The sequence below is a fragment of the Pogona vitticeps genome, chromosome 4 (assembly GCF_051106095.1).
Source record: "Pogona vitticeps strain Pit_001003342236 chromosome 4, PviZW2.1, whole genome shotgun sequence".
NCBI lineage: Eukaryota > Metazoa > Chordata > Lepidosauria > Squamata > Agamidae > Pogona > Pogona vitticeps.
The window spans coordinates 48,776,663-48,803,991 of NC_135786.1; the positions used below are offsets into that span (position 1 = coordinate 48,776,663).

Below are 27,329 nucleotides of genomic sequence, written 5' to 3' on the forward strand. Positions count from 1 at the left end.
CTGTAGAATGTGGCATGGAATGTCTTGTGTCCACATCAAAGACAGTAATTAAACAGTTGTGTTGGAGGCTTAGGGGTCCATCCTGGTACAATGGCCTCCTGGTGTACAGGCATTTGTCAAACATAAACAGTCCCATAAAGGTGAGACATTTGTTTTTGCAGCAGGGAGCTTTAGAATACCACAGTAATAACTTAGTAGCTTTGTGGGATTGGGAGAGGTGATTCTAGTGATCCTAGCCCAGTTAGTATGACTGAAGAGCACTACCATGATGAACACAAGCAGTGTCCTGCTCCAGCAGACCAGAAGTCCACTGGACACTAGCATTCTGTTTCAAACAACAGCCAGCCAGAAAAGGGCTTTTGGCAATTTCACAGTCAACACATAAAGATTATAGCCCTCCCAAGCTGCCTGTCTGGCAGGACCTACACTACATATTTGGCAAAGGGAGGTGGCTACTTCAGCCATCAGTGTTTGAATATCAGAGGAAAGCAGCACATCTTACTTCATACTGTTTTTGTACTACCAGGGATGGGTAGAGATGCTTTTAGAACTTTAGTACCAAATATAAGTTGGTTGGTTGAAGGATAACTTTTAAAAGGAGGGAGGGATCTTGGGGCACTGTCAAGACTGATGGATTTATTTTAGCATGCACTTTTATGGTTCATTCATTCATTCATTCATTCATTCATTCATTCATTCATTCATTCAATGTATGTATGTATGTATGTATGTATGTATGTATGTATGTATGTATGTATGTATGTATGTATGTATGTATGTATGTATGTATGTATGTATGTATGTATGTATGTATGTATGTATGTATTTTTGAATGACAGCTCTCAGAATCCCTTGGCAACCATGCTGGTTGGGAGATTCTGCCAGCTATAATCTGAAAAGCTAACTTTCTCAAGGTCTGCTTAGATCTCCAACTCCATGGCTGATTATAATCCTTTCATCCTGGGATCCATGTACTGTATATACATATAGGTAACAGTATCAGTTCTGCCTTCTTTGCAAATTTAGCACAGATTGATTAGGTGCTCTAATTTTAGATCTTCCTGTGCATCTCTCGGAGCCTAAGGCCTTCAAAATGCCACTTTGTCCCAAGATTTTTTTCCTGTTTTCAACCCTAACTCCCAAATAATATTGATTATAACTTCTTTACAAAATAATGTTTTTAAAATTTGATGATACTATGATTTTGACTGCCTTGGTTTAGTTTTTGTAGTTGTAGTGTTGTTGATAGTTACATATATCACGGGACAGAGCTTGTCAACAATGGTATGTATCATTTTAAAAGAAAAAATATATAAGTAAATGCTTTATTTTGCTGGGAAAAAGAAGTGGAAGCAGAGAGGTCTGGCCGCCTGGCTTTGCACCAGTTTACTGATGCTAAGGCCTCATTTTAAAACCTTTCCTCTCAGTGAATGAGGCTCTAGTTTTTGCCAGTTCAGCTGAGGATAGGGACATAGCATTCAGCTTTCTGAGTTGCAAGGCACAATTAGGTAGCTGGATAACTGCATGCCCTCATTCGGGTGAACAAGAAAGGCATGCACAGAATTGTGCCTGCCTGGCACTGCTGGGAGGAGAGTAAGTTGAATTCTGCCATGGAATCTCTCAGATTATGCAAGCGTTCAGCCTCTGTCTGCCGGACTATCTCATCTCTGTCACTTTGGACTTTTCCCCCCTTCCTTCCTCAGCCTCATTGTTTCCTATGCTGAAAACAATACCATCCACAATAAAACTCACAATGTTTTATGTGTGTAAATAATATTAGACATCTCTGTGTTTAACAGTGGAACTGATCCATTTTTCTTTAATGGAAACCAGTATGGGTTATGCTCTCTTATGCTTAAGCTATGTGCTGGCCTCTCCAGGGCTTCTTAAGTATCAGCTTCCAGGAACAAGCATGTGTGTTTCAAGCTTCAGCCTGAATGTTAGTCATGGACAGGGACCCCACAATGACTCCAACAAGATTTAGGGCTAGTTTTTCTCTCCAAATTATGTAAAATAATGTTTTTTTTTAATGTTGGTTCTTGTAGGTTTGCTGGGCTGTTTCCGGGCACAACAACTATCGGATCCTGGCCATGAAAGCTTTCGATAATATGTTTTTTATGTAGCTTCATGTGTTCTTAAGAATACTGGGAGCTGTTTTGTCTGAAAAAAGCATTGCAAAACATGCTGACATAAGCCATAAAATGGTGACTTGATCATCTGGATCATTCAGCTGATGTGGAATTTGCTACCGTAAGATGTAGTGATCATGAAAGGGGACTGGATGAATTCATGGAGAATAAGAGGATTCCATAACCCCTCCAGTGCCAGGGCTGTTCTTAGGGAACATCAGTTTTTAGGGAACACAAGCAGTGCAGTGCAATTGCTTTCGTGTCCTGTTTGAAATAAGGATCTTTCAACAGCTGGATGATTGGTCTCATCTACCACAACTCTTTCTTCTATGTTCTTCTAAGGTACTCAGAATAGCTGTGTGATTTTGCACATGGTGTTAGGTTTACAAAATAATGCAATTCCTTTTCACTTCCATGAGCAGAAATTCATTATGACAGTGAAGATCAGTATAAAGTTCAGGTCCCAGCAAGAAGTTGAATAGATTCCTACAGATCAAAATGTTTTTTTTTCTTTTAAACCCAAAAGATTATAAAAACCAAAACCCCAAAACAGATCTCAGAAAAGAAATCATCAGTAGCTGATATTGATCAACATGAGGAAAAACACATTCTGTTATGGAAACATGCCTTTTCCCTCTCTTTTTCTGTGGCTTCAAGAAAGTGGAAAATATAAATGGATCAGAGTGGTTGCTTTTATTGCAAATAAAAAGGATTTATCCTATCTTCAAGTATCTGTCTATCTCTTGGTGCTGATGGGACATTTTGACATAATAATTGTATATATTTACAGTATGTGTAGCTAACTTGCAAGAGATTAAAAGTGTGCTGCTTTTTAAGGAATTTTTTAAAGGAATCTCAGCTCTAGAAAAATACAATAATGGACTCCTTATTTCTAGACAACTAGTGACAGGCAATTCTCAGGGTTCTCCAAATATTTCCATATGCATCCAAACTTTTCTTCAAGCACTTTACTCCATGGAGGAGACTTTGTTCAATTGATGATAATGATGCTATTATTGCCATTTAGAAAAGATCTGCCATGTAAGCATCTGACAGTGCCAACTCCATGCTGAAATAAATAAACAAACCACTCTGCCTGGAATTTTGTGATGACTTTATTCAGACTTCATCAGACGCTGAATTAATTGGATTATTTTTTGGTTGAAACTTTCTGTTCTGATAGATTTGCTTTGCCTTGATTGTATTAGTGTGTTCCTCTGGTATGTTTTGCTGCTGCCTGAGCCCTTTGAAGTTCTGGGAAAATCCAGGTCTGGATGAGTAACTCTGAAGTTATCTTTTTCTTCAATCAGCGTGATGACCTCACATGCCAAAGTCATGCTGAAGCTTTTGTTTTGACTGCTCTTGGAACTTTTCCTCTTTAAGATCTGAAACCACAGTGTGATAGTCATTCCAGCTATTCTTATGTTCCATATAAATCCCAAAAATTACAACTTGTGAGAGGTTTCTTAAAATTATTTAGATTTCTTAAGAAGTGCCCCCAATTTCCAAATGTTTCTAGATGCTTATTAATCTTTTTTTTTTAAAAAATTGTCATTAGTTGTTAATACAATAAGAAAACATCACAGCGACAATTTTACAACAATAAGGATTCAGAGCTTCTGTGCGCCAGCCAGGACTACCTTAAAATTAATGGCTGACAAAAAAAGGGGGTTTATTTTGACATACAGCATATTTTTCATATTAAATGTATATAATGTGTCTATTCCAGCAAGTTTTTTTTAATTAAATCACAAGTGAGGGAAACCTATAACTACTGGACAACTCAAGGCACCAGTCCTACGTGCAACATTAAACTTACTGGGACTTCCTTCTAAATAAAGAGGTACTGAACTGTATAGGGAAAAGGGATTCGTTTTTTCTTTATTTATTTATTCTAAGTAGTTTACATAAGGCCTTTATAAGGAAATTTTGCTTTCCCTTTCGGTGATTATTCTAAAAACACTGGCAATGTTGTCACTCTTTATATAACAGTATGTACTAGTGAAGCGTCATGCTGTTTCCCAGTTGCTTCAGACTACAGTTCCTATAATTTCTTACAATGGGATGTGTTCATTCTGCCTTCACTGGAAATAATGTACAGGTATTCAGTCATGCAGCAATGGATGCAGATCCTAAATCTGTGTATTCAGGCGAAAGTACTGCTGAGGTCAATGGGAATTACTGTACTTACACTTGCTTAGCAATGAAATCACTTCCATGCATTGAATTCTATTGGACTCCCATAACGATCTGTGTTTAGAATATATCTCTTAGAATGCGATCCTATGCATATTGGCTGAGCAGTCGCTCCCACTGATTTCAATAGGGTTTGCTGTGCAATCTCATGTGTTTAGGATGATCGTTTTTGTATATTTTAGCACCTATTCGTCCTTATCTTTTTATGACTCGTCAGGTGAAATTCCGTTAAATGTTTGACATTTAGAATCCGCTTAGGATGCTATATTTTATCCCTGATTTCATAATAATTGCAGACTGACCATTGGATAACCGGATTATCCCAAATGATAAAATACGATCAACAGAAGCTTACAACGAAATCAAAACTTGCAGTCAGACTGAATGTGAAATCCATCACCAAGAACATCCGTTGGAAAGGAAAAGGGGAATAATTCGCACGTTTCTGCACTACATGGCGGGCCTTAACACCTAGGCTTGGAACCTAAAATAATGTAAGGAAATTCCCCGACACCCCACCCCCCCCTCCCCGCGTCTCCAGCCACACGCACTTCCTCGGCTCTTTCGCGCGCGCCCCCTTGCCCGCCCCCCGCATCTTTACCGACACCTTGCGAAAGAGGCGGGCGGGCACGTGGGCCACCGCAGCCAATGACCGCAAGGGGGCAGGTCGGGAGCGGGCAGGTTTGTAAGCATTTATTGGCACCGGGGCGGCTGGCAGGCAGGCCGGCCGGCTTTCGCGTTTCAAGGCTGCGAGGAGCTGCTTCGGTGTCTCTGGCTGGGTCTCGGCGCTGCGCCCACGGGCGATGGAGCGCGTCGCCTTCTCCGATACCCCGGCGGTGGCGGCGGCGTCTCCCCTGCAGGACGGGCTCCTCCAGTCGCCCAAGCCCTCCATGAAGAGGCAGGCGGTGAAGCGGCACTACCATAAGCACAACCTCCGGCATCGCTACGAGTTTCTGGAGACGCTGGGCAAAGGCACCTACGGCAAGGTGAAGAAGGCGCGGGAGCGCTCGGGCAAGCTGGTAAGGAAGGAAGCGGGGGAAGGGAAGGGAAGGGAAGGGACGGGGGGGGGGTTTCGAGCCTTGGGGTCCCTGACTTACATCGAAGGAGATCCCTTGATGACGCTGCGATCCGCTGGCGTGGACTTCCCGGCCCCGGCCAGGAGGTGCGCTTGGTGCGTCTCAGGACGGCTGGCGGCGGCGGCGGGGGGACACCCAAGCTTGCGGCGTACTGGCTCTCTGGGAGCACGGCCCTGCTCAAAAGTAGACGTGCGATAGGACCACCACCAGGATCATTAAGTTGAATGCGGAGGACTGGAGGGCTGGCCTCGACGAGGGTTGGTGATGCCCGCGGAATCCCTAATGGACGTGGTGTGTGTGTGTGTTTTGTACGTCTGTGCGCGTTTTGTCGGGCTTAGACTGCAAGCCTAACAACACAATGCAGCAAACCCCGTTGGAGAAGGTGGGACTTCCTTGGGAGCAAAATTGCACACAGGGCCACGCTCCGAAGGTGGAGCATCCTGTGGGCAGTCGCCCGAAGATAAAGAAAGGGAACAATCCGGCCACATATTTTCCCTTAGGAAAAGAAAACACTGGGGGAATTTCTTGATCTCAACCCTCTTTTGAATTTTCCCGCTTATCTATCTGCTGTCTCTCTGTGTGTGTGTCTGTGTGTGTTTGTGTGTGCGCGTCTGTCTCTGTGCTGTGATTGAAGGGGGTGGGGGAGGGAATCCCCCGGCAGCTTCCCTGCAAAGCCCGCCGCAGCCTTCTGATCGGCGCAGGGCTGGCTGGGTGCCCAACGTGGCCCTAGGGAACGGGTGGTCGACTCTGCGGGAGAGGGTGGGTGGGGGCGAGGGGTCTGGCGTTGCACCGTGAGAGTAATTAGGATCGTGTATCCTGCAGGGTTCGCTGATGGCAGGGCCAGATTAGCCAACCTCGCAAAACAACCGCGACAAAGAAAAAGTAAATGCATGGCCGCCGAGACAAATGGATTGCATAATGAATGTTAATTATACATAATAACCCCGAATGCTAATTATGTTACATATCCGTAGGGAGGGAATCGTAAAAGTTTTGCAAGCGTGCACTTGCTAATCTGCTATCCAAAGGAGTATTTCAATCTTGCAAAAGAATTTCTCGCCTAGTCCTTGCAGTATTTATGAACAGCATGAATCTGGTGTTATTTAATCGGAGGAGATCTCGCTTTCTGTCTAAAGGAAGCCCATGTTGGACTTCATCATTAGGTCCCTGTAATCCTGTGTGCACCTCTGGGAGAAGGTCCCGTTGGACTCAGTGGATGTTTATTTCTGAGTAGGAAAGTGTAGGCTTGAACTGTAAATACATCCAGCTCTTCCTAAAATCGAAGGCCTTCGGGCCTCCATGATCTGCATCTGTTGTCCATCTGCCCCAGCTTTGTGGACCCAAGATAGCACAGTGATACAGACAAGAAACATTGCAAAGTGAAGTACTTTGAACCTGACTTAATAAATGCGAGTTAGCAGGCAAGGAGACAGGTCCATACAGGTTAAAATTGTCTTGCAAAACTTCACTTGCTTGTTGTGAATCATGCTAGTTGCTGAGGAAAAGGGATGGGATTAAAGGTAATTACATCAGAGCCAGGGTGGTAAACTTTTCAGCTTTTTTGCAAGGCTGCCTTAAGTGGCTTTTCTGTGCCAGCTTCCCTGAGGCTGGCAAGTCATTTTCTCTTTGAGGAGAGAGAGTGTGGCAGCAGATTACCCTTTTAAAATTGGGAGTACAAATGGGTAGAAGGCCCCTTTTGGCAGCAGCTTGCCTTCTTCTCCTTGAAAGGACAAAGCTAGCCAATCTGCTGCTGCTATATTTATTTCTCTTGCCGCCCCCGCCTCTTTTTGCTGTTATTGATCGGACCTGAATTGCCTGTCAGTGCCACTGTTTGCCTTTGTGGCTTGCCTCGCTTGAAATGTGGAAAGTCAGCTCCCATTGGCTGGGGTTTTGAGGGGGTGGGGAAAGGAGTTGCCCAAACTCAGAAACAACCTGGAGATCTTTGGGCTTTCCATGTTGACCTTGCTATTCTAGTGTAAATTAGACTTTCCAGAAAACTGAGGGTGCATAAGTGCAGCTTAAATTTCTCCTGACGCAATGCCAGCAATGTTTCCTGACTTTCAGAGGGCTCGGTTTGTTTGAAGCCCACAGTGTTGCTGATAGTGGTTTCTCCAGAAAACCCTGTCGGGAGATAGCAAGCTTGTGCAAGGTTGGCAATGGCCTCGAGTTTGAGAATAAATGCTCAGGTAGTGTCCTCAGCTTGGCACAACACTGAGCTGTGGGTGGTGCATGAACAACTTCCAGTCACGCTGATCAAAGTGGCAGGTTTTGTTTCCTTGTGAAAGGGGAATTTGCATGTTGATTCGAGCAGGAGAGAATAAATATTATCACAATCACAGGTTTGGCCTGTGTGGAGTTTGAATTACTCCAAAGTTGTAAACAAAAATTGCAAATAGCCGTGTAGCTTCCAGTGCCAGCTGGCATTTATTTTGCACTATGCCCAGTTTTAATCTAATTAAGTTGGTATAATACTTCCCTGGTCCATTTTAGGGTTGCTACAAAGAAAAGAGTGGGGCTTTCTTTCATAGTTCCCAAGTGCATTCTTTGATCACTTCCCACCACTTTGGCCTGACCTCCAGCCTGATCAAGATTGTTGATGCACTCAAAAATTGGTTCACTTTGGATCCTATATGTAAGATATTATCAGAAATGCATGAATACAGTACCTATCTTGAAAAGCTTTGCCAGACTTTATACCAGTCAAAATAAAGCATAACTCCAAAAACAGCCATTGGCCAAAGTCCTGTTGTGCAATTTTGTAGAAGGTGTAACTTCTGCAAAAGTGAATTGCTGTGAGTTAAGAGATCTCTGTAGATATAATCTCTTAAGTGCAGTGTCATACGATCAGCGTGCAACAGATATTGTTTACAGATAATGTGATTTCTTATGGCAATTTGCTTCTAAAAGTAATGCCTTTTGCATAACTGCATAACAAGATTTCAGCCATTGTTTCAAAAAGACCAAAGCTGCAGTCACCAAAAGTACCTTTTCCAAGTTCTGGGTTAGAGTATGAACTATTAATAGTGTTTGGGTTATTTATGTTTATTTGTTTCATTTATAGACCGCCTTTTTCTTGATGAGAGGATGCAAGGTGGCTCGTGTTAGACAGTTCCTCATAGAATTAGCAGCCAAGCAAATGTGATGTGCAAAGGAGTCAGTCTTGCTCGGTTTGGGTCCATGGGGCTCTAGCGTTGAACCTGTTGCTCAGGGTGCTGGATCTGTTCCTATATACCGTATTTTTAGCACCATAAGACACACTTTTCCCCCACAAAACAGGGAGGTGGAAAGTCTGTGCGTCTTATGGAGCGAGGAAAACAGATTATATTTTCCTGTTTTCTTCTCCTAAAAAATTAGTGTGTCTTATGGAAAGGTGCGTCTTATGGAGCGAAAAATACGGTATTTAATTTACATTTACAGATGTCATTTTGTGCAGATTTATGCTTGGTGAGCCTGGGCTTCATCTGCAATTTCTAGCAATGCTCTAGAGAAGGGGCGTAAGGTGCCCGTGAAGAAGACCAGGCCAAAGTACAGGTACACGGAAGTATGTTCCACTGAAATAGAGAATGCTTATTGTCACCTCCTGCTTCGATATGCAAGTTAGTGTCTTGGGACGTAGCAGCATTGGTTGCCAGATCAGAGCGTGGACATATTACATTACCTAAAGCAGGCTTGTCCAACGTTGGCCCTCCAGATGTTCTTAGACTACAGCTCCCAGAAGCCTTCACCACCACCTCTGCTGGCTAGGATTTCTGGGAGTTGAAGTCCAAGAACATCTGGAGGGCCAAGGTTGGACACCACTGACCTAAAGGATGATCCTGGGAGTTCTCTCACCTCTCCTCTGTTTTCCAGACTGCCGCAGAGTACTTACTAGTTGGAGTGCAGCTTCTTTTCTCATTTATTTTTCAAAACTTAATCTCATCTGTATTCCTTCTGCGTCCAAATAGGAAAGGTGTGTGTAATGGCTCATGCTCCTTATGAAGATGACACATGGTGTTCTTTGGCTAGTATATTGATCATACCATAGTCCATTCTTGAACAACAGATGTGGGTCATGTCTGGTTCTCCATTGGAATAGCGACTCCTGTTGGCCAAATCCAGCCTAATCAGAGGTGAAGAATTATGGGAGTTGCAATCCAAGAGTACAGACACATGGAAGGCCATGAGTGTAACCCAGCTCTCTTACTGCTTCAAAGTTGTCTTTCTCCACATGCTTGCATTTTAGTGAATCATTTTGCTTGGCCTTTCCTTTATATCTAAGCCTACTCAAGACTTCTCCTGTGAATCAAGGAAATAAACATCAGGTACTAACATTAGAACTGGCAGATAGGTCAGTGGCAAAGGCAGAGGTTGGGAGTTCAATTCCCCGCTGCACCTCCTTGACAGGGTCTGGACTTCATGATCCATAGGGTCTCTTCCAGCTCTGCAGTTCTAAGATGATGATGATGATGATGAGTGGTGGTGGTGGTGGTGGTGGTGGTGATAGTAATATTGATCAAAGAAAATAAATCTTATACACCCTGCTTCAGCTATGAAAGCGTAGTGCCAGAAGAGTTGTGATTTAAAAAAAAAACTATGAATTTTTACACAGGTACTTTTCTCATACTGAGCATGGCTTGCTCTGCTTTTTAACTTTGTACGTGTACATTTATTTTCTCCTTGACCTTATGAAACTCCAGTTTATTTGTTTAAACAGATCACGAGCAACTTATTTGCCGGTCAGAAGCATCATATGAAACTACAAGCCTGGCTGAAGTAATGAGGCTTGCTGGTTTCTGCACCTGTTTCAATACTGCATCTACCTATGCATTTGAGTGTGGCTTTTAGTTCTTGGCTCCCAGCCAAACCAAACAGGAAGCCTACGTTTGTATAGATTTTTGCTAGCAAAATGTACTCCAGGGACTTTGCTATGCACATACAGAAAGGTGGCACTCCTGAAAATGGAAAGTGGTCCCCCTTCTCAAAGAGAGAGAGAGAGAGAGTGTGTGTGTAAATGTAAAAAAACACTGGGCTGTTGTGAGAGCAGGGTATAATCCAATCTAAGAATGGGGCTGTGTGCTGAAGCTGGAACATGTTTTTAAACACCTGGCAAGTTTTCATTACCTATTTGGAGAAGTCTTCCTCGCCAAAACCATAATTAAAACCAGATTTGGAATGAGTTGTACAGCCAAATTATAGCATTGAAGGGGAACTGACTGGTATACATTGTCCATCTGCAGTGATGATTTGCTGCATGGAGTACAAAAGCTGACTTGGCAAAACACACGTCTAGTCAGAGTGGTCTCTCTCTGGAAGGACTGCAAGTTCTGGTAATTTAATGGGTACTCGTATATCTTAGGGACATTTCCAGAGTGACTGAACAGTTAACAGGGGTCATGAGGGCGAAGACACATGACCTGATCTCTTCACCTCATGGCTAGGCAATGTTAAGAGTCCTGTCCAATGCCCATTCATCCCTCCATCAAATGCCAGGCTTGGTGAAAATTAGTGATATGGAGGTAATATTGCTTGTTTTTGCTAGGTGTGATGGAAACGGTTGTCTGGCATATCTGGAGGGTGCCAGGTTAGAAAAGGCCAATATGAATGTCCACACTTCTTGTTAAGTGTTTCAGTTTTGATAATGAACAACACCAATATTTTACTCATAACAGAGCAGAAGTAAATTTCCCTGCACATCCTATGAAACCTTTGTTTGTTAGCTCAACACGAGTAGGGAGATTCTTTGTTAGTCTGTTGCAAAGCTTTACCTGATTGCCACCTTGTCCTGAAGGTAGAGGCTTAATTCAAACTAGGCATATGCACGTAGTACTCCAGTGATGGTTATGCAGTGGCACCACTTTTCTGTTGTATGCCTACGCATCACGTGGTATCCCTAGCCAATAGAGAGAACGTACACCCAGTCCTAAGTCCTGCTTCCCTGAACATCTGAAATCTGTCCTCTGCACAGACTTTAGATTAGAGAACCAGTTAATTAATACTTGGACAGTTTGAAGATGAGTTAGTAACTACTGGCTTGATCCCTTAACTGTTTTGTTTTTTTTAAAGGATTGTCCCAATTGGGCAGGAGGCATAATTCAGATTTGGCTTTCTTCCTTGTTCTGATGTACTTCTAGCAGGCGGGCTCTGTTTTCCTCTCAGGCAAGGTCGGCACAACAATCTGGTCCCCTCACTGTGGGAGTTTGTTTTCTGCAAATAGAGGGTGAATGGGTTCTTTAGCACCAGCTGCTCTGCCTGCCTCCTGCAGTGCTGCTGCCCAGGTCTTTAGGGCACTTCAGGCCAGGGCTGCATGCCAGACATTCCAGACACATGCCTCTGGGTCAGTGAACGGGGACTCATCGGGCAGGGTTCAGCAAGGGAGGAGGTGGGATGGTGGGATGGATGAGGACCTTTATAATTCAGCTCAACACAAAGGTGGCTTGTTTACCAGAAAAAGGTTGTGCACTGTCCAGTGGTTCTGCATATTCCAGAAAGTAGACCAGGTGATGGGGTCCTGGCATAGAAAAGGTCAAAACCCAATTCCTTGCGTTTAGCACAAAGGCCATCCAATAAAACAGGCTTGACCTGATACAGGCCTTCTGTGTTGCTGTTCTTTCCATTTTGCATTGATCTGGTTGTTAAATGTGGTATTACGTCTTCTAAAAATACTTAGACAAAGACATGGTACTTGTTACTTGCATCAGTGATATTAGTTGTCTGTAATCTGCTGTCGATTTGATGTGACCATTCTGGATTATGTAAAACTTGAGCAAGGGTAGGGCTGGGGGAATGTAGGATTCTTCCACTGCCCTCTCCCTCCGTTTGTTTTTCTTTATGCCACTAATAAATGTGTTGCTGCTGAGCAGAAAAGCTTGCTTCTAAAGCGTCTAATCATGTTGTTGCAAAAAGGTGATTCATGAGAGATCATGATTATGTCTGCTTGAACTTACATAACCAGCTTTATCTGTGGGGATGGAACTCTTGGAGAAAAAAATGAAATAGGGAAGGAAATAGTGGTGGTGCAACAGATATCACACGGCAACACCAGGCGATGGCAACAGTCCTGGTGACGCTGCAGCTTGGGAAGTCGTCAGTATCACTGGGTAAACGTTTGATTGATAGCTTCTTTATCCCACACTAGCTTTTCTGAAAATAACAGTAAACCTATTCACTATAGCGTGTTCGTTGCACCTGGAAGAGAGGACTGGTTCTTACTAGTGGCGTGTGGAAGGCTAGAGTAACTGATCCTTGCTAGGTCTTTCAGAGTAAACTGAGGCCTGTGCTAATATGATGCTCCTCTAACAGAACAGAGACATTCACCTGCTTTCTCAAATTCCCAGCCAAAGTTCTATTATTCATATCATAGTGATACATTTTTAAGCCAATGAAATTGGTACAAAAATACATTTGACCTGTTGAAATCTTAAAGACCTCTTCATTAGGCAAGATGGACATTTTCTGATAGCCAACACCATGTCAGCTTTTTGTATGACATCTCAATTAAATTGCCATTATATAGGCTTTCCTGTACCAGTATGCTAAGGCCAGTGGGGAATATGCATCATCTTTTCAGACTGTTGAATGCCGCATACCCCCTTCTTATCTATTAGTGGTAATAGGGAATAGAAAGTTAAATGGTGGTTGTATGGGAGAATTCTAAATCTTCACTGCCCGTGGATGCATGAGTAAGCTTCTCTTTCCTTGTTGTTGCTGGGAGACTTAGTATTATATGTCCTCCCGGATCCTTTTACAGGATTAATGCTGTTCCGCATTCTTGTCTGATAGAAGAAACGAGGTTGTGCCGGATTCCCTTCTAAATTCAACCCAAGGAGCACATTGTCTCTGCAATCCTTTTGAAAGAGGATTAGCTGCATCTATTCTCTAGCACTCTCACTTTCCCTTCCCTCCCCTTCCTTTCCTTGTAGAGGAATTCTCATAATAAAGAAATCTGAGCAAACTTTGCAAAGTCTGCTCCTGCCTGTTCAAATTTCTACTCTTTCAGCCAGTTGGTCAAATTTGAGGGAAGCTTTGTGATTACTACTCCCTCTTTTTTATTTTAAAGCAAAAGGAACATTACTGGACTTGATTGGTTTTTATGAAATGCTTTTTTTAAAAAACAAGGCTGAATTAGTGACTTAGTGACTGGGGATTTTTGTGAAGATAACAAAATTGTTTTTACTGTATTTGCATCAAATGAGGTATTGATACTTTAAATCGTGTGCTGGTGATATTCCAGTTACTAGCTGTATCTTACAGCGGAAGCAGTATCTCAGAGAGAAAGAACTTAATCCATTAACCCAGTGCGGAGCTGCCACTTTTGAAAATGACAAAACAGATGTTATGTTTAAAATGAACAAGAGAAGTGTTAAACTTTAATTTGAATAAAGACTCACTTATGCTGACTTAGCACCAGCAGAAATGTTTCTAGCTCTAGTGTTTACTAAGGAAATGTCTCTTTGGTTACAAGATCAGATTGGGTACTAACTATTTCTTCAGTGTCTGTGTAAACAAGCAGGGTCCTACGTACTGAACCAACTCCAAATCATTGTTAATATCATTCTTCATGGCTGATGCTTACATGCACATTGAGTGAATTGTAGTTCTTATGCAGAGTGCAGAACTCATCAATCTGTCATTGTCGTTCTGCTTTTGGCTGAGGAATGAGGATCGATTGGCTTAGTTTAAATTTAGATACCATCACTCTTTCAACGAACATTGATAGCTAGCCAGCTTCCAGCTGTGAATATGTTGTGTTACCATGGCCATTATTCCTATGGTAATCTTTTTGAAACTCTCTATTTCTAGGTTGCTATCAAGTCTATACGGAAAGACAAAATAAAGGATGAGCAGGACCTCATCCATATCAGGAGAGAAATTGAAATAATGTCATCCCTCAATCACCCACACATTATTGCTGTCCATGAAGGTAAAAAACTGTTTATCTACTGCTTCACTTTAATTGGATTGGTATAATACTGGTACAAGTTTCCTGCTCCTTGGATGTCAGGGAAAGGGATACAGTATTTTACTGACAGTTTTCTTGGGACATCAAGAGACTAAATACAGGTTTAAAATGGTCTCTGGTGATCTGTTGGATTAATGAACTCGGCACAAATTGATGCTAGAACTTCTCAATACTTGGCTGAAGAAATATAATAGGACTGGGAAATAAGCGGTTCTCCAAATGCTGTTGTCATGAACTACCATTAGCCTTACTTGCACAGCCAGTGGTGTGGGATGATGAAAGTTGTGATAGAATAATATCTCTCAAGGTCCACACATTCCCTGGTCCTGATATATATTTTACTACCTCACTTTTGAGCCTATTGTCTTGCTTTGGGCAAGCGTGTTCACTACTGTGCTATCTGAACGTTATACTATAAAATACAGAAAATAGCTGTTCCCATTATTCCTAATCTTTTTAGAATCAGAATGTTTGTGGGATTTTCAACTTAATTGCAGAGTATGGAAAAACCGACAAGATTGCCAGCTGCACTTTTTTCCCTGTTTCTCACTCTTAACCTGAACTTATATATGTTGTCTTTCACTGAAAATGGAGAATGCTGAAAAGTCGCAGGGCAGAAGCTCAGCAGCTTCGGTATTGGATGCAGCTGGATGACTCACAGCATTTTGTTCTTGTCTAGAGCATAAATGTTTCCCCTCCACTTTTTAGTATTTGCTTCTGTGTTTTAAAATATTTTTGTGTTTACAACAACTTGTTGCAGGAGCATAGACTCTTAATAACAACAGGTTCTCATAATTTCGAACTTTGAGAATAAGACGATCAGCAAACTGCTGATCTGTCATAATTCTATGAAAGGCCACAAAAAGGGCTACTATAAACAACCTTCCTCCAGGTGTTACAGCATCATTTACTTTGCGTAAGAAAGGTTATGGAGCTTCTCATTATAAGACTGGGTAAACAGAATTTTGAGTCAGCACAAGAAGCAAGGCTACAGATTTGCCTGCAGGATTGTTTAGCACATTCAGCATCTTGGAACTGCTGGGTGCGACTGCTTGACAACATGACTTCTGATCTGAGATATGTCCTCTTCTCACACTTCTTCCTCGTCTGTTACAGTATTTGAAAACAGCAGCAAGATTGTCATTGTAATGGAATATGCTAGCAAGGGAGATCTCTACGACTACATTGGTGAGCGCCAGAGACTAACTGAGCAGGAAGCACGACACTTATTCAGACAAGTGGTGTCTGCTGTCTACTATTGTCACAAGGTCAGTAGAATATGATGGCCTGCTCAGTGACAAGGGCTCTGTCTTGATACCTCATGATAGCGTGACAAAAGAAATAACACAAAAAAAGTCTCATGCTCTTTATCTTGTTACTTAAAATACTTGCAAAGTTACGAAATATAAACACCCGAGAGCCGGTCTTAAGTATTGCACGGCTCTGTATTGGTGTATTTCACAACTTTTCCTCTTCATGTTAAAGTGAAAGGACCATTTGGTCTGACTGGTCCTTTTGTTTATCTGTACAGTATGTAGAACAAGCGTCTGGGTCTATATGGGTCTCTGTAAAGCATACATAGAATACATATGCCTGCTATATTAAGGTCACCAGTTAGCAGGGTTGGCATCTTCTCCAGATGGGTATTGTAGTCTGTTACAGAACAGAGCTAAGACTTCACTAATTACTGACTTCTAAAAGATTAATGTTAATGGGAATACAAATGTTATAGGACAAATTTCTTCCTCAGATTAACAGGAAGTGAAAGAATGGATAGTTAAGACTTTTGTCCATGTTTCAGAGTCTGCATAGAGTAGAACAGCTTAGTCAATTTTCATATGTTTCATTCTGCCCCCAAGACATGGAACTGATGCCCGCTCTCCATAGTCATGTAATGAAATCTGAGAACTGACCATGAAATACTGTATTGGCCTCCAGCCTATTTGCATAACAAGCTTAGTCAAGGTGGTATTGTCAGCATCTGCTCTTCCTTCAGGGAAATGTCCATAGCTGCCACACAGTGCAGGACATTCTGGCTTGAATTTCAGTTTTGTATGAAACTAGAGAGTTGCTCTGAAACGAGAAATTCAGATGTGCTCATCTCTAAGGGGAATGCAATGAAACATTTTTTTCCTTTCCACCTGCAGTGACGGCCAGGGAAGCTGCTCCTAAAGCAAAAACTTGCTCCCCAGAGCACTGTGCAGGGAGGTGGAGCCTGCACGCCCTTTCTCTGGGCTCTAAAAAGGCTGACCTTTGTACTGCTCTTGTCATTATTCTCCTTGCCAAAGCAGCACACAACTTGCATACCGCAAATAATAAAATTGCTTGCTTAACTCAGAAAGTACTTCCTCACATTTATTCTTCTGGAAAAAAAAACAGATTCAATTTCTCTGCACCAACCCCTTAAAAATTATGGGAAAGGTTAATTTGATGGGCTACGGTGTAACCTGGATAAAGCACTTCAGCATAGACCTAGGAACGTGGCCTTCTAGATGTATGCTGGCAGTTACCTTGCACACTTTGTTCTTGTGGCAAAATGTGAGGAGGATTGTAGAAATTCAGACATTTGGAACCTTCCCTTTCTCTTGGGAAGGATTAGTAAGGGGCAGAGAACAAAAATAGGTGTGTGCTACCGCAATGGTAAGTTGTCTTCCAGAAACGTTTTGCATTCCTGCCTATCTGGCTTGCTGCTCTAAATCTAACAGGTACTCCCAAGTAGAGCAGACTCATTGAATCTATTGCTAAATAGAATATCAACACTTACATACAGCCCATGTATTGATTCAGTTGTCTCCTCTAGTTGGAGTTTGCATTTGGATTTAGGGCATTACCAGAAATTCCCCACCTCTGTTCAGATCTCTCTTTCCAAAGCATCAACGGTCACATAATGTCTTTAGCAAATTGAAGTCTAAACATCGGCCTGTGGATTCCCAATAAGCATATTTTGAATGCATGGTATGTTCTGAGGGCCTGTCCTCTAGTCTACACCGTCAGTATGAGAATTTGGGATGTTAATAACAGCACATAAGTTTGGTACTACTGCAAGAATTTGATGCACAGCCTGGAAGAAGATGATTTACCACTGAAAGCTTGCTGTTTGATTTTTTTTGTTTTTTGTTTTATATTCTTAATGGTCGATTAAAAGTATCACCTGCTCCTGCATTTGTATTGTTCAAAGCAATACTTTGTAACCAAGGTGGTTTAGAGTAGCTGGAGCTTTCTCTTGTACTGAACTGCTAATCTGCACTGATTTGTAGCAACAAGAGCAATGGTGTTCACTCCATGATCAGTTTAAAAAAAAAAGATTTACAGATTTCTTTCGAAGCATCTCCAGTTGTATAAATGATAGGAAGGGCGTCTGCAGAATAAAGCATCCCCAGTTATATAAATGATAGGTAGGGTGTCTGCAGAATAAAGTAGCAGGAGGATTGCAAGTTAGAGTTGTAATTTATTGTTGTCTAAAAATTGGCAAATATTCTTTTAACTACCTTTTACATGTGAATTAGTGCAGATATTGGCTGAAATCCTGTTGCTTAGTGTAATAAATTGAAGCTAGAGTAGGTCTGTTGAGTCAGTGAAACTTACAGGGGAGTTGGCTCACCAAATCCCCACTGATTCAATGTGCCTCCTCTAGTTGTGACTAATTATGCTGAGCAACAGGATCTCAACCATTGTATACTTTCTGTTTTGACTTTCTATTGGGATCTGTTTTAGGCTCTAGCTTTACAGAAAAGGAAAGAGCATGATTAGAAACAGTAAAAAAATTTTTTGGGGGGGATTACAGCTCCCAGAATCTCCCAGTGAGTTGCTGTAGATAGACAAGGAAAGTAAATTGTTGATGCTGTGGCATATAGCCTGTTGAACCTGTTGTCAATGTGAATAAATCACTGCTTTCCACAAGAGCTGATTTCCACTTTCCACTAGAAAAACAAATCTAATATCTGCTTTTTCTCCCCACAGAATGGAATTGTTCACAGAGACTTGAAGCTTGAAAACATCCTTCTAGATGCAAATGGCAACATCAAGGTGAGCAGAGCTGTCTGACGTGCAAGTGGCTAGATAGCTATGATACTAAAATTCATTTTACTATTCTGTCTCAAATGGCCATTCATGCATCCTTAAAAAATATTTAAATTCTTTAGGCATATTAGCAAAATATGTGTAACTAAAAAGCACACTGGAAAAACCAATCACAAATATGTAAAACAGCAATTAAAATAGTAAGTGCTGGAGAGAATGTGGGGGGAAACCCCCCACCGTTGTTGTTACAGTGTTTTAGAGTAGCACTGTGGGCTCGGCATAGACCAATGCCCAACCCTTGTTAAAACTTTTAAAGCTAGCCTGAAAGGAATCATAGTTCTAAGCAAACCTGTAAATTGTGTAACAGCTGCGGGTTGACTGTGGCTAGTGTGAGGTCCAATTCAGCAATAGAAGAAGGTAATGCAAGCTCAAGGTCAGTGTTGTACAGTGGTGCCCCGCATAGCGAGGTTAATCCGTTCCGGATTAACCCTCGCTATGTGAGAACATCACTAAACGGAACGTAAAAACCCATTGGAACGCATTAAACATCGTTTAATGCGTTCCAATGGGCCCTAAACTTACCGTTCAGCGAAGTTTCCTCCATAGCAGCAGCCATTTCCGCGCCCTTGGTAAGCGAGGGGAGGGCGCGAAAACGCTACGTGCGGCCATTTCGGGGCTTCCGACGGCCATTTTGGAACCGCCTAACAGCTGATTCGCGGGCATCGCAAAGCGAAGATTGGTAAGCGAAACGCTTACCGATCGTCGCTATGTGAGTTTTGCCCATTGCGACCATCGGTATGCCTCCGCATTAGCGATCCCGAAAAAGGGATCGCTATGCGGATTCATCGTTATACGGTGCGCTCATTAAGCGAGGCACCACTGTAGATGGAAAAAGGAGCCTTATTATTTTGTAAGTGCTACCAGGAACACTATACATCATTTTGTAAAATGCTGGAAAGCTTTTATTAATGGCTGGGGTCGAAATATTGTGCATAAATAAACAAAATGTTGTCTTCTAGATCTTTCATAGGACAATATATCTACAAGGGATGGGCAACTGGTAACCCTTCAAATGTTGTTGGATTACTGAACTCCCATCATCTTTCACAATTGGTTGTGGTAATAAGGGCTGGTTGCAGTTATAGCCCCACAACATCTGAAGGACCAAAAGTTGTTCACTCCTGACCCAGAGGTAGCCTGAATGGTTTAACAAGGAAGAAAGTGAAAATAGCCAATGGTTACCAGAAACTCTGCCTTATCTCATGACAAACGATCTGATAGGAAGAACTAATCCAAACAATGACTCATGACAGAGTAGAATACCAGAGGAAAAGTTGTTGTGGCTTGTGTGTGTATGTGTTTTTTTTTTAAAGGAAACAGCAGTTTCCAAGACAGAAAAGGAGGCTTTAAAAAAACAATTGTTTGGCCCGGATAATTAGATTCTCTGTCTCAGGTCTGGGAATAATTCATCAGGCATTATTTGAGCCCCTTTACAAAAGGAAGATTACTATATTTAAAGACTGTTTGCACCACTAAAGAACTGTTATTTTGATTCCTCAAGGAACGGGTTAATCTGCAGCAGTGTCCAACCTAGTAGCTTTCAAGTGTGTTCTACAGTTCCCATCCTCGGCATAGCTGTGGATGATGGGATATATTCCAACATATCTAGTTAGTGCTGGGTGGTGTATGTGAAATGTTTCAAAGAGGTAGCCATGCTGGTCTGTTTTAGCATTAGCATTGATAATAGGTGGTTATTGTTTTTGGTGTTCTATTTCACTCTACTCCCATTCCAGAAACCATGCGGACTGTGCATATCAGCCTGAGGCTGGAATATAAATCCACTGAATTATAAAACCACTCATCTGAGAAAATAGGCTGTGATCTGTGAAAACTCATGCTAGAATATATCTGTGACACTTAAAACTGTGACACAGGACTCTCTGGGGAGTAGTTGGAAATCAGTCTGATCGTGAAAAGAAGGGACTTTGATTAAAAGCCGTCCTGCTTATTCAGACTCTGTACACAGAAGACATATATGATAGCAGAGTTTAAAATACAGGCCTGAGTTAGTTCTTAGGGGTCTGTCAGGCATATAATTTATGGGTGTGACAGGTCAGCTGTTTGTCCCTGTGTGTTTCCTTTTCTTGCCCAAACCCTACTGTAGAGGAGCTAGGAGATGGTGATGGTGTATTAAGAGATGGTGATGATGGAGCCAGGGAGAGCATGTTTATGGTGTCAGGTGACCAAATCCCATCTTACCTAATGTGGGAAGAAACACTGATAGAAAAGAATGTCCTCCTAGCATAGTGCTAAATCTAGGGAGCCTGCATTGCAGTTTCAACTGTTCAGTTTGTATAGAAAGAAGGGGAGTTAAGACATAGGAGCTGGAGTGAAGGACTCCATGGCTCCATAGTTTTGACCTCATTGCCCTTCCACCCAGCGAGTCTATACCATCTCAACAAGGACCAGGCAACTTTTAATTAAGTAGAAAATTTTGTACAGTTAATAATAAACAAAGTCCTGCCTGAACAATAGGCTGTTTTGCAACTATACACCTGAAAGCATGTTCTGTACCTTCTGGCTCATCTGACTGCTTATGGCTTGGATAAACAAAAGGCATTAAAACCAGGGCATCAGCAAATACTTACAGCTGTGGCACAAATAGACCAGAACATGGGACCAGTTGATCAGGTCTTGAAGACCTAGTACACACTCAGTAAAGCAATTCACTCTGGGTGAATGCGAATGTGCTTTTCAGGTTTCTGCCCCCCAGCTTCTGAAAGGCTTCTGAATACTTGTTCCTATACAGTAAATGGCGGCAAGTAGCCATATTTCCTTACTGTATACCTAAAAAGAATAGAGTGCTTAATGAGTAACAGCTCTACAGTGTACATTAGTCTGTGGCTCTGGGCTTAAATTAAGGCCAGCGCCTTTTTTGTGGACCATGGTAGGAGAAACTTTAGGATTCCATTGCTTATTCTTTTCTCCAAATGGGTATTGAAGCACAGTGTACAGGTTGAACACCTTAAAACAACTTGTGGCAAGGAATGGAGGGGCTTATTTTGATGGCAACCTATTTCTCAGAGAAAATCTGCAACTTTTGTCTTCTGTCAGCCGTGGTACTCACCTGTGGCCTATTTTCCTCCAACCCAGATTGCAGATTTTGGACTCTCCAACGTCTTCCAGCAAGACAGGCTCCTGCAGACTTTCTGTGGCAGTCCCCTCTATGCATCTCCAGAGATAGTCAATGGGAGGCCTTACAAAGGTCCCGAGGTAAGAGTCCTGCTTTGTCAAATAGGAATGTCCTCAATATTTGACAGGGCAATTTATGTGGGAACATATTAAACGTTGGATGAGGTGCATGCGTAGGTCAATAATAGTAAGACACAGAAGTATTTTTGCACCCCATGAGCAAATGGTGGAATGGTTTTCAGACACAGAGACAAATCTATACTTGATCACTATGGACCCATCCAGTGTTCTGACACCAAACTGTGGGACTAGCTAGAAGAACCGCATGAGGTTGTGGCAGAAGGCACCCAGGGATAGGTGATACCTTTATTGGACCATTGAGAATCTAAAACAAAAAACAGCAACAGCTTTCAATGATAATTCACCTTCCTCAGGCTCTGCACCACGTCCTCATGGGTAACTCTAAAATATATTAAAAGTCCCAAAAATCTCATGGCAGCTGTTGGGAGCCAGGCACAGCTTCTTAGATGGAGAGTTTGCAGTCTGCAAGAGCCAGTGGTTTGGAATATATGACCCATCTCTACACAAAAGGGGGCCAGTAATCTGATTTCCTCCCTTCCTCTCCCCCTTTCCACCTGCATTTGAAACTCAAAGATTTTCTGTTTCGAGAAAGTCAGAAGCTTTTGCAGATCTGAGATCATCCATTCTACTTTTTGCCCACCTCCAATTTTTCACAGTAGATGTTATAACTGATTTCTATTTGCTGCCAGCATTCCTAGAATCTGCAGAGATGGAGGACATAGCTTTCTTTGAACTGTGGCTCTCAGAATCCCACAGCTGTGCTGGCTGTGGGATTCTTGGTCCAAGGAAGCAGCATTTCCATCTCTAAGGGGATTCTTGGGGCTAAGGTCCAAAGGTGTGACTTTTCTAAGCTCTGTAGAAGCACTTTAAAGTTGGGAGGGAGGTGTAACCTTCCATAAAGATAAATTAACATAGCCAAATGCATACATAGATCCATAGGAATCATGTTTATGCATAGGTAGATAGCAACAAAGCTCTATAAGCTGCAAGACACCATGGCTGAGACCTCTAGCCTTTAGCACTGAATGCTTAACCACCCTCAGATGGTTGGTTGATCATCTCTATCACATCTCATGCAATTGCTGGATGTCTGTTGGTAAATATTCTTGGTGGAAAGAATGGGCTGCTTGTACGGACCTCAGACATGTCTTTAACTAATGTAATTGGAATGAAAAAGGCTGAACAGTTCTTATCTTCTCCTCCTGACTCTCATGGCTGATGCCAGCATAAAGCTCTAGAAACAGAGAATGTCTCTCTAGTCAGGTGATCGGTGCATCTCCTAATAGACCTCTTCTGCCCCTCTAGGTTGACAGCTGGTCCCTTGGTGTTCTTCTGTACATTTTGATTCATGGTGCTATGCCTTTTGATAGTCACGATTACAAAACTCTGGTCAAACAAATCACAAGTGGAGATTACAGAGAGCCCACCAAATTGTCAGGTAAGTGGAAATGGGAGTGCAGCACCTTCCTCTGTGCCAATGCCTCTTGTTACAGAGGCAGCATGAAGCACATGGCAGACGTAAGGCGGGGAAGGGATTTATTGACTACCAGTGTTGAATCCCAGTTCCCATGAGTTGGTTGCAGTCCATCGACATTTTGAAGGGCTCCACATTCTCCTGTTTTCTATGTAATTAGTAGTTTTTGAATATCCATTGAACCAGGGGTGGGCAAAAGGGAACCCTCCAGATGTTGTCATATTGTAACCTTGTCAGGCCAAGTGAGCATAGCAAATGGTGAGGAGTAATGGGAGTAGCAATCCAGTATCTAGAAGGGTGTACATTGCTCATCCCTGCATTGAACAGACCATGCCATCAATTGACATGGGGCTGAAGAGTTGCTGAAAAGAGAACTAATCAGAACATAGCCCTCGTCCGTGTTTTGAAATGGTTTATTTGTCCTCCAGATGCCTGTGGCCTGATCCGGTGGATGCTCATGGTGAACCCAGAGCGGCGAGCCACCATTGAAGACATTGCCAGCCACTGGTGGGTGAACTGGGGCTACAAGGTACCAATTGGGGAACAGGAGTCCTCACATGATCACGAGTCCTCCCTGTCCACGGTGGCGGAGTGGCTGCGCCGCTCCTCCAGGCCCCTCTTTGAAAATGGCTCCAAGGTGCGCTGTTTTTTCAAGCAGCACATCCCTGGTGTCACAGTGGAGAGGCAGCGCTCGCTCAGGAAGTCAAAGAAGGAGAACAATGTATCTCATGCCATGCAAGAGACTGGCCCCGTTCCAGAGAACCCCTCCAAATCGATTCTGAAGAGACCCAAAGGCATTCTAAAGAAGAGAAATTCCTGCGAGAAGGCCCAGGTTTCTCCTGCTTCCATGACAGCAGCTCCTCCTGATGAGCAGAAAGAGGACAATGCTGGGCCTACGGTTGACTTGTCTTGTGTCTTGTCATCCAGGGCTTTAGCTTGCAAGATGGAAGCTGTGGCTTCACATTCCATGCCCAAGAAAGGAATCTTGAAGAAGACCCAAAAGAGGGAGTCTGGCTATTACTCTTCCCCAGAACGTAGTGAATCTGCAGAGGTCTTAGACTCTAAAAACTTGGATCTTGATGCCAGTGTCTTTGCTGGTCGTCCTTCTTCCACTCAGGCATCCAGTGAGCCTCATGCCAGACGGAAAGGCATCTTGAAGCACAACGGCAAGTTCTCCTCCAGCAGCACAGAGTCTGAAGGTGTGCCCGCCAAAGTCTTTTCCACTTTTGCTGAGATCACCCTGCCCAAAGTATCCATGGCCTCCCGTATTCACCCATCCAGCGCTGTGAGTGAGGATAGCATCCTTTCCTCAGAGTCCTTTGACCAGCTTGATTTGCCAGACCGAATGCCAGGGAGCAGAGGAGCACCCATGCGTGGATCCATCTCTGCGGATGACCTGCTGCAGCTGGAGGAAGCAGAGGAGGAAAGGGGGGCTTATCGACTCCGGCGCTGGACAGTCACTCAATGTCAAACCCCCCTTGTAGATAGCTGCTTCTCTCTGGCGGACTGTGACAATGTCACTGAAGTCTACAGGCGGGCTGTAGCTATGAGCACGAAACTGAGCTGAAGGGGGTTGTTGCCAACAAGGCCTCCAGAAGAGGTCTCATCTGGGCACCAACATCTGCAGAGATGCCTTGCTACTCTGCTCTGTTCTTAGAAGGAATGGCGTAGTCCAAACTGTTTGCACTTCCCTTAAAGGTGGACAAGTGAACTCTCAGCAGTCAGTGTCTTCTCAACAGGGCAGGAAGTACAACTGGCAAGAGCTTATTTATTTGTCACATACTCTTTTGTTCTTGTTTTATTTGTGGAATGTAAAGAGACAAATGCTCATGGTGAAATAATGGTTTGGCAGTTGGTACAACAGGGTACTGGTGTATGTTTGGAGGGAGGAAAAAGGTATGCTTATTGAAGAAAGTTAGTGGATGTTAGAAACAAGTTAATGGTTGTGAAATGGGGCTGGAGAAATGGCGAGGCATCTCGTTAACCTGCAGGGCTTTAAGTTTAAGATTGATACCAGGAAAAAAAAACACCTCTTGGTATCACCAGCAGACAGTGAGCTAAAGACTTGGCTAGTACTATAGTACAATACAGAAGACTTTCATCTCTCCAAACAGACCATGTTGATGATCATCTCTAATCCTAGGGACTAGGGTGGTTATTTTGTTTGCACTGTGCGTCTTTAATTGCACAAAGATGATAAGAGAGGTAGGAATGCCACTGAAATGGAGCGATGATGTGGCAAGGTAATGGGAAAGAAACAGCTCTTGACTGAAAAACTAGGTGGTTTTGTTTGTTTTGTTTGTTTTGTTTTTTTACTGTTGGAGAAGAACTGCACTACATGTTTAGAAAGAAGATGCAAGTACTCTGAGATGCCAGCCTGATAAGGGATGGGTGGGGTGGGGTGGGAGCTTTAATAACAAAATTCTCAGTGTCCCCATGAAATCAAGGTACAACTTTTCATTTAGATGAGTGATGGCAGTTAACTTGGACAAGCTAGTGGTAGACGTCAGATACAGACTGGTGTTACTTAAAATTCACTCAAGAAGGTTCAAGAACAAGAGGCACAATAGTTGTGATGTCACCTAAGTTGTGTATCTTTAGTTCTGGAAGGAGTTTTGGCCAACACTCGTATATTAGAGGGGCTGGCCGGGGTAAGGGGGAGCAGTACCTCAGAATGCAAGAAGCCCTTTATTGGGATGGGAGATTGAGGAGAGATTAACATTACAGGTAAAGCAGGCTGTAAAGAGATATGTGCCTACAGTTCCTTCTGAATTAAGATGGATGAGCCTTTGAAAAGAAGCTCTGGACTATGATCTAGATGCTAAGGCACCTTAAGGATGCTTCCTCTAGTTGTCTCTCCCCACTTCCAGCAGCCCTCCCCCCCACATCTCTTCACCAAACTTTTTCACAGGTACAGAAGTGGGTGGCAGCTCCTGAACAATGTGGGGAGGGGAGGGTGCAGGTAGCTCTCCCTCTGTAAACTTACCTTAATATCTAAGCCTGTGTATGTTGCCTTGATGTCTATTACCTTGTTCAGCTTTCTTTTGTTTTGAGTATTTTAAAACATTGCCTTTCTGAACAGTATGAGGTATTTGGCAAAATGTTTGAAAAACTGGTTTCAAGAAAGAGTTTTTTTATTTAAAAAAATGGTAGCCTTATAATCAGAAACAAGGTCATTTGTGAAACATTTCCATCTTGTGCAGCATTTTAGACATTAAATACCTGTTGCACTATCTTGCCATGTTTTCTCTGGTTGGCCTTTCAATCTGTTTATTTTGTTTTACCAACCCAGGGAAAGTTAATTCAAATTTAAGGAAAAATGAGTCCTGAACATTCCTGTCTGTGCAGCTCTTCTTTTTGTAAACTGATGCAATGGTTATGTAAGAAAGAATAAAATAAAAAGGAATTAAACACTGAATTTGTCTCCTGACCAATTGCTGGTTGGACAATTTTTAAGTGATCTGATAAAGGTATTGTCTGTTCTTGCATTTTTCTTAAGAATCACATGGCCTTTTCCTAATTTTTGCTGAATTTGTCTGTTACTGTTCCTTCAACTAGAACTACTACTACACATCTCCCTTGAATTGTACAGGTCTGAGCAGCATGGTTTTGGATATACATGGATTTTAAAAAATGAATAAATACATATTTCAATAAATAAATATTTAATACTGTGCCCATGGCCACCCAGAACCCCCAAGGCCAAATGCATCCAAGTGGTCTACTTGCCCACGAACACAACATGTCTAGTTCAGCCTCTAAATCAGGAGGTCATAAGGACTTTTAAGGCTCATTACATACAGTTCTGTATGGAAAGGATTGTCAGTGTTATGGAAGAGAACCCCATTAGAGAGCTGTTTGTGTGCACACACATGAATCAACTTTTTAAGCTTTGTAAAGTTCATGGGGGCATAAGACTTGATACAGGAATTTTGAACTACGTAGGGGTCCAGCACCCCTAACCCCAACATTGTTGACAGGAGAAGTGTAGATGGTTGCAAATGGCTCCCTACCATTTATGAATGAAGGGAAAAGGAAAATGGGACAATGAACGTAAGTGACTTGTCCCAGTATCTGCCTAGCTTTGAAACGGCGTGGAGAGAAATAGTTGCAGAATGTGTTTTTCTGCTCCTCCCCAGATTTGTAGATTGAATTCATGAAATTGGAGACAATGGCTGAGACAATGGTTGTCTGGGTCGGCGAATACTTACTTTTCCCCCTGG

At 42.6% G+C, this 27,329-nt stretch overlaps 1 protein-coding gene across 1 annotated transcript; it reads left to right on the forward strand.

The window, feature by feature from the left end:
- The first annotated feature begins 5,038 nt into the window (after window positions 1–5,038).
- Window positions 5,039–26,524, forward strand: NUAK2 (NUAK family kinase 2). The gene is made up of 7 exons (XM_020797391.3): window positions 5,039–5,344; window positions 14,180–14,300; window positions 15,456–15,607; window positions 18,300–18,365; window positions 21,513–21,632; window positions 22,938–23,070; window positions 23,535–26,524. The coding sequence occupies exons 1-7, from the start codon at window positions 5,129–5,131 to the stop codon at window positions 24,671–24,673; spliced, it is 1,947 nt and encodes a 648-aa protein (XP_020653050.3). The 5' UTR covers window positions 5,039–5,128; the 3' UTR covers window positions 24,674–26,524.
- The last annotated feature ends 805 nt before the right edge of the window (window positions 26,525–27,329 follow it).

Bases quoted from the DNA above. Each gene is read 5' to 3' on its own strand.
- NUAK2 (XM_020797391.3), top strand. From the start codon at position 5,129: ATGGAGCGCGTCGCCTTCTCCGATACCCCGGCGGTGGCGGCGGCGTCT. The intron at 14,301-15,455 runs GTAAAAAACTGT...CGTCTGTTACAG, and splicing joins CATTATTGCTGTCCATGAAG to TATTTGAAAACAGCAGCAAG. The intron at 18,366-21,512 runs GTGAGCAGAGCT...CCTCCAACCCAG, and splicing joins ATGCAAATGGCAACATCAAG to ATTGCAGATTTTGGACTCTC.